This window comes from Trypanosoma theileri (genome assembly GCF_002087225.1).
Source record: "Trypanosoma theileri isolate Edinburgh chromosome Unknown TM35_Tth_5_V1, whole genome shotgun sequence".
Classification (NCBI taxonomy): domain Eukaryota; phylum Euglenozoa; class Kinetoplastea; order Trypanosomatida; family Trypanosomatidae; genus Trypanosoma; species Trypanosoma theileri.
Genome location: NW_021639847.1, coordinates 717,988 through 730,756, shown reverse-complemented (window position 1 = coordinate 730,756; position 12,769 = coordinate 717,988). Strand labels below are relative to the sequence as shown.

At 36.5% G+C, this 12,769-nt stretch overlaps 5 protein-coding genes across 5 annotated transcripts; all 5 read right to left on the bottom strand.

The window, feature by feature from the left end:
- Positions 1 to 1,408: 1,408 nt before the first annotated feature.
- Positions 1,409 to 4,102, bottom strand: TM35_000053680 (phosphoglycerate kinase; the record flags this gene model as incomplete). The annotated part of the gene is made up of 1 exon (XM_029023023.1): positions 1,409 to 4,102. One exon carries the CDS (start codon positions 4,100 to 4,102, stop codon positions 1,409 to 1,411), a length of 2,694 nt encoding a protein of 897 aa, XP_028885838.1.
- A 1,251-nt stretch (positions 4,103 to 5,353) lies between these two features.
- TM35_000053670 (nuclear RNA export factor 1/2) lies at positions 5,354 to 7,105 on the bottom strand (the record flags this gene model as incomplete). Its single annotated transcript, XM_029023022.1, has 1 exon — positions 5,354 to 7,105. One exon carries the CDS (start codon positions 7,103 to 7,105, stop codon positions 5,354 to 5,356), a length of 1,752 nt encoding a protein of 583 aa, XP_028885837.1.
- A 1,008-nt stretch (positions 7,106 to 8,113) lies between these two features.
- TM35_000053660 (putative target of rapamycin kinase (TOR) kinase 3) lies at positions 8,114 to 10,006 on the bottom strand (the record flags this gene model as incomplete). Its single annotated transcript, XM_029023021.1, has 1 exon — positions 8,114 to 10,006. The coding sequence occupies one exon, from the start codon at positions 10,004 to 10,006 to the stop codon at positions 8,114 to 8,116; it is 1,893 nt and encodes a 630-aa protein (XP_028885836.1).
- A 579-nt stretch (positions 10,007 to 10,585) lies between these two features.
- TM35_000053650 (uncharacterized protein) lies at positions 10,586 to 11,314 on the bottom strand (the record flags this gene model as incomplete). The annotated part of the gene is made up of 1 exon (XM_029023020.1): positions 10,586 to 11,314. One exon carries the CDS (start codon positions 11,312 to 11,314, stop codon positions 10,586 to 10,588), a length of 729 nt encoding a protein of 242 aa, XP_028885835.1.
- A 371-nt stretch (positions 11,315 to 11,685) lies between these two features.
- On the bottom strand, positions 11,686 to 12,306 carry TM35_000053640 (uncharacterized protein; the record flags this gene model as incomplete). The annotated part of the gene is made up of 1 exon (XM_029023019.1): positions 11,686 to 12,306. The coding sequence occupies one exon, from the start codon at positions 12,304 to 12,306 to the stop codon at positions 11,686 to 11,688; it is 621 nt and encodes a 206-aa protein (XP_028885834.1).
- Positions 12,307 to 12,769: the final 463 nt, after the last annotated feature.

Here is a 12,769-nt window from a genome sequence, read left to right as displayed (position 1 = left end):
TTTCTGTTAATTAATCAAATATATTTTTTTTTTTGCTCTAACTTTTTTTTTTCTTTTCTTTTTTTTCTATTTGGTGAACCCAGTGTAAGCAATTTATCTACACGTCAGCAATCTCCCCACCCAAAAGACATTCCCCCACAGAGATAAATAGATAGATAGATAGAAAGAGTAAACATTAGAGTACAGAAAAGCAGAGGATTCAGAAAAAAAAAAACAAGAACATAAGAATAAAACAAGGAATATTCCCAACCTTGATATTCACAAATAGAAAAAAAAAGACTCCTCATCCCCATGAACGGGTAGCACTTCCCCACGTAAAAAAAAAGAAGGGGAATGGGTTCTTTAGATAATTCAAAGAAAAGCAAATAAATAAACAAAAAGAAATAATAATAAAATAAAACATTAGAAATGAAAACCAAAGAAAATCCATTGATTATCAAATAGCAACACCACATACATACACACACGTTATAGACGAAGACATTATTATTCAGCTAACCTAGCTCTCATGCCTGCAGCAGAAGAATGTTGATACTTCTTTGCTTATCTCTCTCTCTTTTTTTTTTTTTCGTTTGCCTTCTTTCTGTGGCAATCATCTTGCCATACCATTGAAGAGGAGAATACTTTATCTTTGTATGGGGGTTGAGAACACAACTAATGTTTCTCTTACTCTACAAATGTATTCTAATCCATCCCTAATAAATGAATTCTTCTGAGCAAAAGTAGAAAAACATATCCCCCTATTGCAAAGCGGAAGTATTTGTAAGGAACAACGGAAGTGTTTCTTTACATTTATTGTCGTTAACTAGAATACCATTTTGCTGATGAAACGAAAAGAAAGAAAAAGAGAAAAAAGAGGAAAGAAAAAAAAAACATATATTCAAAGCAACAACACCTCTTTTAAGAAATAGTGACATTATGTTTCGCAAGAGCGCAGAAGCACCCACTTTACTATTTATCATCCATCTAATAACTTTTGATGGTAGAATTCTTCCTATTTATTCTACTCCATTCTTCATTAAATAAAATAATAGCAAGTAGAACTACCTTCGATTGATTAAAAAAAATTAATGTTGAGATGAACGTGGTCAATTTTCCGAATACAACAAACAAACAAACAAAAAAAAACAGAGAGAGTGAGAGTGAGAGAGAAATAGATTTTTCTTTTGTTCTGAAAATGGAGTTGCATTGTTACCTATCATGACAAATTCTTCCTCCTTTATCATTTTTTTTTCTTTTTTCCTTTTAGTCCTTCTTACCTTTTTATGTATTGCTTTTTTTTTTTTCTTTTCTTTTCCTTCCTTTTATACTCTTGTGAATAGGGGGTGAGAATTCTGTTTCCACTCCCCAGTAATAATAATAATAATAATAATAATAATAAATTTTGAACATGCTATATTTCAAGGAATTAGTGGTTCTTTACAGAGTACTTACATATACGCCGAATCATCACTAGCAGTAAGTGCACAATACAGCGCAGTAATAGTGAAATTACTTGCTTTAGTTCGTATGATTTAAAAGCTTCGCCTCTAAACACATTAAGAAGCGTCGTACGATTCATCTCACGATTACGACGAAACACAATTGGGAAAACCATAACACCAATTAATACTTTAACCATGGAGGTAATTAGTATCTGTACAACCCGAGAGCATTTGCGTCGTTGAAGTCGTTCTAAACGACGTTGTAAAAAAAGAAAACTGCCGTGTGCTGCCAGTGGTACCCAACTAACGGCTGCAGAAACCAATGCTTCATCTAATAGTGCTTGATATGTTAAAGCACTCCAATGTGTACCCATCGCCATCAAACGAAAAGGAGACATAGCAATAGAAGAGATAAGAGATGCTGGTATCAAACCAAGTTTAGTAAACCAATGATAAACCAAATCTCGTACCACAGCTCCACAAAGAACATGCGTTAAACCGTTATAAGAGATTATTCGTTCCCATAGAAATTCTTTTTTACAATTTATATCAATAGGGGTATACGGCATATATTGAAGGGTAAAACGTTGTAAAGCAACGGTTGATATGATATCTTGTATAATATCCTCCATTAATCCCCAATCTTTTGGTACAGGATATGGAATTGGTGTACGTGAACAAGATGCTGCACGTCTTACAATTTCTGGTATAGAACACAAATTATGATATTCCTCATTTGCCATAATACGTAGTGGTTCGGATATATTTTGAAAAAATTGAGCTGCCAAGTCTGGGTGTTCGTTAAGAAGATCATTTAAAGAAGATGATGTGAGTTGATATGTTACCGTATCATTGGATGCTGCTTGTACCGTTTCTGCAGCGAATCCTTGCGTAATAAAATCATACATCCCAACAGTTTGACCTCTTCCAATAAATCGTGATGGAATAGTTAATGTATTCTCACCCGCGTGGGCAACCAAAGCTCCTTGTGCGACTACCCACATCGATACATGTCGATCCCCTTGATAGGCCAAATAATCCCCACGAGCATGTGATCGACGAACAAATTTTCTTGCGGCTGCATTTAATTGATGGGATGTACATCCAGAAAAGAGAGGAAGATTTCGCAGGAGTTCATCCACAGAGAGAGTGCTCTTCGAATCCACTAACGGAGACACATCCGAAAGCGCCTCCACGCCAGGGAGAAGATGTCCCTGAAGAACCTCCAAACACGATACCCCACCACTAGAGATATGTGAAAACGCTGAGGATAATCCAAGTTGTTGGACAAAACGGGCAGTACTTCGTCCACCAATGATAGAAAGTTTTCGCTCCTGTGCCAGAACAGAAGCAAAAGCACGAGTTCCTTCATTATATCCCAATGTTGTCCATCCAAATGTACCAGTCCAAAATACACATTGGGATTCTCGAATATATTTTGCAAAAAGTGCAATCGTATTAGCACCACAATCCACTGCATAAACATCAGAAGGTATAGCCACAGATTCCACAATAACAGCAGAACTTTCATTTGCTTTTGTTAATCGCTTTGTTACGACATGATCTACAGGCAATACAAGTTCTACACCATACTTTTCACATAAACCAATAATTTCTTCTGCGAATTGTGTACAACTAACAGTTTCTTCTTCCAAAATTCCTCCATGAGAGTTAAAAAATTTTCGTTTTACAATTTCTGATCCATTAAAAGATTTTCCAACACTCAATCCCTTGGCTGCCACAAAAGGCATAGTTAATGCACCTGCAATAAGAATTTTATCCACCTTACCCATTAAACTACGTATCATTAAAAGTTTCTCTGGAATATGTGTTCCTGCAACAACTACCGCAATAGGTCTGGGTGGATGTGTAAGCAATTTTGAGAAAAAAGCTAATTCTCGTTCCATAGAAAGTCCAGCTGCACCATGATGAAGAATTTTTGGTAACGCTGTATTACTTGCATATTCTTTACTAGCGGTAACAAATGATTCGTTAACAAATACATCAATATCCGCGGCAAAAACTTCAGCCATTGCCCTTCGTTCTCCACAATCTGGAGAAGTTTCATTATGGTAAAATTGTAAGTTTTCCAGAACTAATATTTCTCCAGGTTCCAATTGATGTATTGGAGCTCGTAGGCAATCAGGTGCAAACTTAACATTTACCCCAGGTAAATGATTTGAGAGAGCTTCTACAAATGGAAATGTTGAAACTGGTGCAAAACTTTCCTTTGGTACCACACTACGTAATGCTGCTGCCTTTTCTTCTATTGACAATTCACAGAATGCCTGAGTCTTTCCAGTATTACAATTAACAGAACAAGTGGCTGGAATCTCATACCCTGGTACAGCCTTAAGTATCTCCATCTTTTGACGTGAAGGTACATTAAAAAAGTAGTTACTGTACCCCATTCCACCTTCACGGTGAAAAGCTTCAATTGCATCTTCGCGTTGTTTTCGCGGTAAGTTCAATGGAATTCCACTCAGCGGACCAAAAGATGAGGCCACCACAACAGCACCTTTTTTCTTTAAAAGATAGGAGATTGTTTGAATGGTGGCAAGATTATCAGTTGTTTCTCCTAATATGTTCTGAGGGTCTGCGAGAACGAAGAACTTTTTGTTTTTCAATGGCCATATATCGTAAACAGCACGCTTAGAACCCAAAGAACTCGCAGACATGAATAATTGTTTTTCTTTATTTATTTATTTTTGCACAGATTTCCTTTTTCTTTCTTTTTTTCAGTTTTTTTTTTCTTTTTTCGTTCGTATCTTTAGAGAAAATAGAGAAAAGGTATACTATATATATATAAATAAATATAAATATATATATAACCCTGATTTCTTTATTTTCTTCTATTGGAAGAATGCCTCCCTTCTTTTCAAGAATAAGGAGATGATAAGATAATAAAAGAAAAAAAAAAGAGTATCCACACAAAAAGAAAAAAAAACAAAAACAAAAACAAAAAAAAAAGAACACATAAATATTTATAACGACTACATAGGTAACAACATCTTTGCTCTTAATTACTTTGTGATTACTTGTTCCAACGAATAGGAAAAAAGAAAAAAAAAAAGTTAATGTTGAAATTAACAACAACAAATACCTCTTCTTCCCTCTCTTTCCCTTTCTACATTATCAAATTGAGACTCCTCACTGAATAAGACCCCGTCGAACCACACATGCACATAGACATATCTCTTTCCTTCCCCTTAGTTTTCCCCGTTTCCTCCACTTCGCTTATTGCCTGTTACTTGTTTAGAATTAGGTTAACATTTACAGAAACTATCTCCCTGTTCACACCTAAACACATCCATGAAACTAACACCGAGTACAAAAATCAGTCACCCCATCCCCGTAGATAAAGAATAAGTGCTGATCATCCAGCACCACCATTACCGAAAATACAAGGGAAAAGGTGTGAAATAATAAACAGAGAGAGGAACTCAAGATAGCAAGCAAGACCAATTTTTTTGAAGAAGAGGAATAACAGTAAGAACAGAAAAGAAAGAAAGAAAGAAAAAAAAAAAAAAACTGGAAAAAAGAAAGAAGCAGTAGAAAAAAAAAAAAAAACAAAGAGTAGGGGAAATAGGTCCAAAAATATATGTGTGGATCGATGTGTGGGCCTCTAAGATTCAGGGAAATAAGGAGAAACATCCATGTTTAGATCTTTCTTACACCATTCATAAGATTCTTCAAATGATAAATATAATAACACCTCCAACCACTCTTTTCATGCTCTTTCAAACTTTAGTTGCCTGGCAAAAAGTGCACGCAAAAAGTTTTAACCAAAAACGCAAAGTTTCGAGTCATAATAAAAAAAGAGCTATACCAACAAACCAAAAAAAAAGGCAATTCACTAATCATAATCATATATATATATATATATCTTATGCTCTCCAACATGGTATTTGCCATGCTTGTTTCCACATTTATGACTGTTGTGCAGAATTCGCTGCTAATATTGCCTCTTCCACCGCACACCAATTTCCATTCACTTGTCGCAGTAACGCCAAACCTTCCTGTGGTGCCAAACCAAAGCGATTCCCAATACGGCAAACCTGAATGCTCTCAAGTACGTTTGAATCTGTTAGTTCAGCACAATGTTCAAACATAGATAACGGTACACCACGAATATCATTTAAGACCGTTATTAATTCCGCATCATTGTTAACATGCTGACACAAAGCCATCACTACATCTGGTGGTACATTATGTCGTCTACTTAAGAGTTCCACACGACTACGATCTGTTCTTGGGCTAAATAAGATACGACTTTCACTTAAATCTGTATTTATACTATCACCATTACTAACACTACCTTTTTTTTGTGAATCTCCACTTAAACCTGTAAATGGGTAAAGCGACACCATATCATTTGTTATTAACCAACGACCTGCCTCACTTTGCGAAACAGTCAATACACGTGAAAAATTACGCCGAATAGACGGAAGGTCATTATTTGAATTATTTTGTTGAGATCGGTAGGTCCAAATCATTACACCATGTAGTGTTACTACTGTTACTGGTACCTTCATAGCTACAGGTGAGGCTCCATAGAGGTATGTATTATCAAGAAATGATGCACTTGCACTTCCATGAAGAAAATGTTGAACGTTAAAACACTTCGGATATAACCAATGTTCAAGTTGTGAACATACCTTTGTCCTTCCACATGCCATAACATTTGATTTAACACCATGTAATAAATTATGATTACATTCAGTTTGCTTTAAACGAAGTCCTACAATTTCTCTAATAATATTGCGTTGTTGATTAAGTTGTTGTGTGCCAGATTCCATTTTTCGCGCTGGAGAACTTACAGCGGACTCTGGTGATGAGAGAGAAATGGAAAGTACGGCGTTTGGTGCGTATACACTGGACACCACATCTACACCACGTGGTACTTCTGGAGTACCATCGGATTCTAACGGATTTAATAAGGAACATTGTATAAACTGTAGCACATGCCGTTGGGCATCATTATATCCCGCATCTACAAACTGTGGCCACGGTAAAGAGAGCGGTGGAGCCACAATGGATTCTCCATCTAGACCTAGAAGGAATGGTAATACTCTTCTCACTTGAGCACGGTAGTTCTTATTCTCTGTTATTGGATTTCCCAGAAAGACAATTTCCTGAAGGTTACGAAAACTCTTTAAATCGCTTAAAACGTCCAGTGAGTTAATTTGATTATCTTCAAAGGAAATAGCTCGCAGTGAGAGATGGAGATCTGCCTTTTCCAATTGAGTCGCTAAAGGATGTAATGTTGTGATGCCATTTTTCTTTAATTGCAAAATGGATGGTGGTGGAATAATGAGCGACTTTATGGTTGTACACAGTGCATGACAGAAACTCTGCGTATTAAAATTAATGGAACTTGCCACATCTTTCAGATCGGGAAGTTTACTGAATTCCGTCAGATCTAACATCTCTGTTGCTGCGTTGTAAACATGATGCTGCTGCTTTTCAAATACAAGTTTCAACATTGTAGAGAGTAGATTCGTTGCCGTCTCTGAAGATCCATTTCCGGATGATCCACTGTGTAAAATGCCGGACTTCCCATCTGATCCCTTTCCACCCACATGTAAATAGGGACAGTTTTGATTGGTGCACGTGCCACGTCTGAAGAACACACATGGAACCCTTGATTTATCTTTCGTTTTCTTGTATGGAGCTGACATTTTTTTTTTTTTTCTGTCTTTCTTCCTTTATTATTTAAATCCTCTTTTCTGCAATTCTATTCGTTCGTTTTCTTTTTTTTATTCTTAACGATTCTATATATATATATATTTATATATATCCCGATCTTTCCCTTTTTTTTTTTTTCCTTTCTCCCTGCACTCCTTAAATTTTAACTGTAAATTCCTTTAAAAATCTTTTTTTTTCCTCCTTGCACAGATTTTTTTTTTTTGTGTTTGTTTACTCCAACACTGCTCCAACCTCTAGAATCTCGACTCCACTACTTTCAAAAGGAGGAAATAAACCAACAGGAAAAAAAAAGGAAAAAAAAAGGGAAAAAGAACATCATTAAGAAATTTGTCAATATATAGTCTCAGTAGAAGGATGTTCCTCTCCTCGACATTACAAGGTGTCGTAGGAAATATAGTAATAAATTACAGCAAAAAAAGAAGAAAAGCGAACGTTAAAAACGCATTATGTATTCGCCAATGAAGGAAAAGAAAAAAAAAAAAGCTTTTAAAAAACACCATTAATCATTTTCTTCTTCTTTTTCAAAAAAAAAAAATATATATATATATATATATATATATCCACCTCTCTTCTATCCTTACTTTCGCTATTTTCAACCAAATATTTTTTTTCCTCTTTTCTTTTCCGTTCTTCTTCTTCTGATGACTCCTGCTTTCATTCTCACGTTATATTCCACATCATGGAGCAACCCAAACTCGCATCTCGTAATAAGACACAAATTGGAGGAAGTATTCTTATTTCTTTTTTTTTTCTTTTCTTGTTAGGAAAAGAATAAATAGAAACAAAATACTTCGCTCTCTCCATGTGTTCTCTTATGGCCGTCCTTCTTGAGCCATGCCCCTTATTCTTGACCCCCCACATTTCTATTCCTATTTCGCTTTTTTTCGTTTTTCTCCTTCTTTTTTTTTGTTGTTGTTGTTCTTCTTCTTGGTATTCGGTGGGTGATAGTATAGCTATGTTATGTTCTTCCTCACCTAGGGTTACTCTGCAAATTGAATATTCATCTCCATGTATGAACAGGGAAAGGGAATATCGTAGAACTTAAGTGTGTTAGGGTGTACTACGCCAAAACTACCAATCTTTATCTTATTTCCCTTGCGGTGAAGAAAGATATCCATACAACGACCAGGGAAGAAGGCCCCATCGTTGCCCCGATCCAATGAATATGTGTCACTATCAACCTCATCAGGGTCATCACCGGAAGCCGCACTTCCCTCTCGGGAAATACCGAGTTTTACCATCACAAACTCCACAAGACCGTGAATGTCCTCAAAGCCGCTAGATTCACTGCAGCAATGTAGGGCAGCCACGTGGCGCTGATTACGTGCTCCACACCGTGGGTATACGGAGGTAGTTGTAATAATTGGTGGAAAGTTAACTTCATTATCTATCAGTACCACATCAGCACATTCAAAGAATCGAAGAGGAAGTGCATGTGATTTGTTGGCATTGAGTGTCTTGAGTATACCTGGCATTAATGAAGGACGGCAAATTTGAAACTCCATTGTCTGGGGATTGGCAATATGAACAGCTGTATCATTATCCTCACGATTCAATCGTGCAAAAGCCTCATCTCGAGAACACAAAGAAAATGTTAATAATTCTGTATAACCAGCGTTAGCCATCTCAATACGAAGAAGGTGAGAAAGCTTACTGATGGGTTGTTGAGTCACATCCCCATGTGTGGTACATTCAACGTACTTGATGTTATCATATCCATATGCCACAGCAACATCCTCCATAAGATCTGTAGGACCAAGAACATCAGATCTTGTTGGAGGAACTTCAACCGTAATAACATCATCCTCCACCTTGGCAACACGGTGTAGCATTCGTTCAAGTAATTGACTGCATTGATCTTTAGAATCAAGTTTAATACCAATAAGTCTTTCAGCTTTTGAAATTTTCATAGACACAAGATTTGAGTCTAAGTTTGGTGTTACTTCTGTCTTTGTACCATCTGGTGTTACTTCTTCATAATCCACCTGTACAGCTTCAACTGTGAAAGGTTCTTCACAATATGCAGAAAAAGCACAAACCATTTGATTCACCAATACATTTGCCCTATAATGATCAGGAGCTGTACATTCAACAAAAATGTTCCTTGTCTCTTGACTAATACAAGAAGCATCTGAGTTAATGATAGGAGGTAAAGAGAGTATCTTTTGTGTCTTGGGTTCCATCACCACAGGGTATTTGTCAAGGTGAGAAATAAGGGGAATAAACTTTGAAATGTGACGATCTTCCTTGTAAAATTCAGTAAGGCCTTCTCCACTACAGTCTAGAATACGGTTGCCTTGATTAAGAGGAGTAAAGCGAATCATTTCCTTTGAACGAAGTGTGTAAAGTAACTCATTAGAACCAATTTTATCCAAATCATGAGTTCCAACAGAAGCCAATGTACGACGACGTGCAAGTCCTGAATGTAATTTTTCTTGAAAATCAATAAAACTTCTGTAGCTTCGATCGTTAAAACGAATATTCTTTAATACAGCACATACCACATAATCACGAATATTTCGCACAGACTTATCTACAGTCATCTTGTAGAGTGGATTACTGCGGTTAAGAACTTTATATTGTGGTGGTGGCATCATACCAAGAAACACCTTAAGAGCTGCTGCCATTCCTTCTGTACAAAGTAGATCATATCGATTGGCAGGTGTATCAATTTTGTAAATCACCTCATCAGAGAGTTCCTCCAGTTTAGACTGCACGGCAGCACCCTGTTCGCGGCGATACATCTCACGCTCGCTGGTGACATCATCAAGTTCCACACCAAACTGAAAACATATATCCTCAAATTGTTCCTCAGTGTATTTCTTCCCAACAAGATCAAATAAGTAATCACGTGCAACAGCAAGGGTGGGCATTCTTTCTTATTTCCTTTTTTCTTCCTCTTCTTTTTCTTTTTTTTCCTTTTTTTTTGCTTTTGTTTCTGTTTGTTGGTGAAGGGTGAGTATATTTTTCTCTTTCTCTCACTCTTTGTGTGTGTACGTGTACGTGTGCTTTATTTAACTTAGTTTTCTTCTTTTTGTTTAGTTTTCTATATTTTCAATCTCTCTTTTTATTTCGTTCGCGTTACAACTCTGCTCTTGTGTAAGACAGAAGTCTGCTGTACAAATAAAGAAGGAGAAAAAAAAAACAAACAAAAAAAAACACACACACAATTTATTAATTCTTCTTCTTCACTCCACAAAGAAAAAGAAAAATCCAGACAAATAATAATAATAATAATAATAATAATAATAATAATAATAATAATAATAATAATAATAATAATAATAATAATAATAATAATAATAAAGAATTGTGCGCATAATCCATGGATACACGACACCCATTGTTTGCACTTTAACTTCTAATAAGCAAACAAACCAAAATAATAATAATAATAATAATAATAATAATAATAATAATAAGAATAAGAATAAAAGACTGTCACTATATTCTTATTTCTGCCTTTTTAATTCCAACAGTTCTTGGATTCTACTACGTATCACATCCTTCTCGGTATGTGCACTGCCATTACTGTCGCTGGGATTGTTGCTGTGAACAGTGTTCATCTTCGACTCAAGAGCCCGGCGTTTTGCCTCCGCAGCGACTGTTCGGTTCTGAAAGCGTTCAATGCGGCGCAGGGGATCATGCCGCTCCTTCTGCAGTTTATCCAATTCCTTCCGCAGCTGTGCAGCATCTGAGCTGGAAAGAAAACCCGTCACAACCTTTTTATTATTATTATTATCAGAACTAGAAGAAGGTTCATCTTCCTCGCGACCACGTTTGCGTTCTTCTCTCTTTATTTCTACATCATTTTCTCCTTCCTCTTTTTTGAACGTTAGCGAACTGCTGGTCTTCAAAAGAGTTGGCGCAATATCTGACATTCCACTATCCACTGTTGCGGAGGATCCTTTAGAGACCACTTTGTTTTCCGCAGCAAATATATTCTCAACCTGACGGAATTTCGCCAGTTGCCCACTTACACTATCCGCCGATGCGGCAAGAACGAGATCATCATATCGGCGCTGTTCCTGATCACGACGGAGTTGCACATTACGTTCGTCACTCAACTTCTTTCGTGCTTCCTCTTGTTCCTGCCGATGTTCTACCTTACTGAGATTACGGTACGTCAGAGGATGAAAGCTCTTGTGCCGATTGATGTCCTTCTTGTGAGAGGCGTACATTTTCCTTTACTTTCTACTAAAACAAAAAGTGTGTACTCAACAACAACAAAAAAAAAGAACAGAAATGTAAGTAAAATACAATACACAATAAAACAAACACAAAAATAAATACAAAACATCATTACCGATAGAACAAAATTCAAACAAGATCAGTGACAGAATAGATTATACCAACCCATGTTAAGAAAGAATCCATGTCATTAACCCAGAAAAAAAAACCTGTATTATTAGATATTATTATTATTATTTCAAACACCATTTCTTCTCAGTGCCTTTACTTATCTCAGCAGTGCACGGCACCAAGTATCGCCGTGCAACCGCTGTTCAAGAGAAACACACACTCGTCAATCCTTTTTTTTTCGTCTTTCTTATCACGAGTCATGCAGAGGCATTATCTCANCAGGAAAAGAGGCGTGAAGCATCAACACCTCCACCACCGCAAGAGGTCGATGTACAGTTCTACAATTTGGATCCATCGCATTTTCACAATCCTTTAACAAACCCGGTGAAAGCAAAGGTTTCTCATATTTTGTAGATGCCAATAATTTCTTCCATTCCTCTTCTACTGAAATAGGAAACAGATAAAGCATCTGTAAATTGAACACGTTAGGTCCTTTCAATGGAAAACTCCACTCAGTACCTTTTGAAATCCTATTGTAGTTTTGTAAGTGCAAATTATCAGGAAGATAGAAAAACACATTGCTGGTTGTTGATTCCACCAAAGCGTTATGTATGTAAAGACAGCTCACCTCACCGTCACGAAGATATCTGCCATCAGGGAGTTTACACTCTGCATCAAACATCTGCAAACGTTTTGCAAATTCAGTAGTTTCCCCACTTGTCGCTACATTCGTATTCGTCTGAAACAACCTTGGCACATCTCCAGTCAAATCCACCAATATGAAAAAAGTCAAGAATAGAACCAATGCAACAAGAGTCAATCGCCAAAACAGAACTGAGATTCGGGCATTTCGTCTTCCCATAGGATCCATATCAAATCCCTTACTAAATTCTTTGAAAGGAGAAGGGAAAAATACGGGAAACCATAAACTCACCAAAAAACCTTATATTTAATATCATAACATAAAATGAATTTCAAAATAAAATTTACAGCAAAGGGAGAAAATCATCATTTTTTTCTTTTGCTGAAAGCGGGGTCACTACCGCTGTACAGTTCAGAAGTACAAATAATCCAAAAATGCACTTTAATGCGTAAAACCACAGTAGAACATCTACTTGGTGAAAGAGATCAGAGATCCACCAATAAATAAGCAATAGCCATATGACGTCAATTAAGGCAACAGAACAACATGAAACTCCATTGCTATCCTTTTGTTTGCAAAGAAAAGGATTCCAACTACACTCTTAGGAGAACACAACGGCTAGTTCTCGAAAAATACGGTGTCATTCAGTAAACTATTATCCCTTATAACTAAAACAAAGCAAATAATTGAC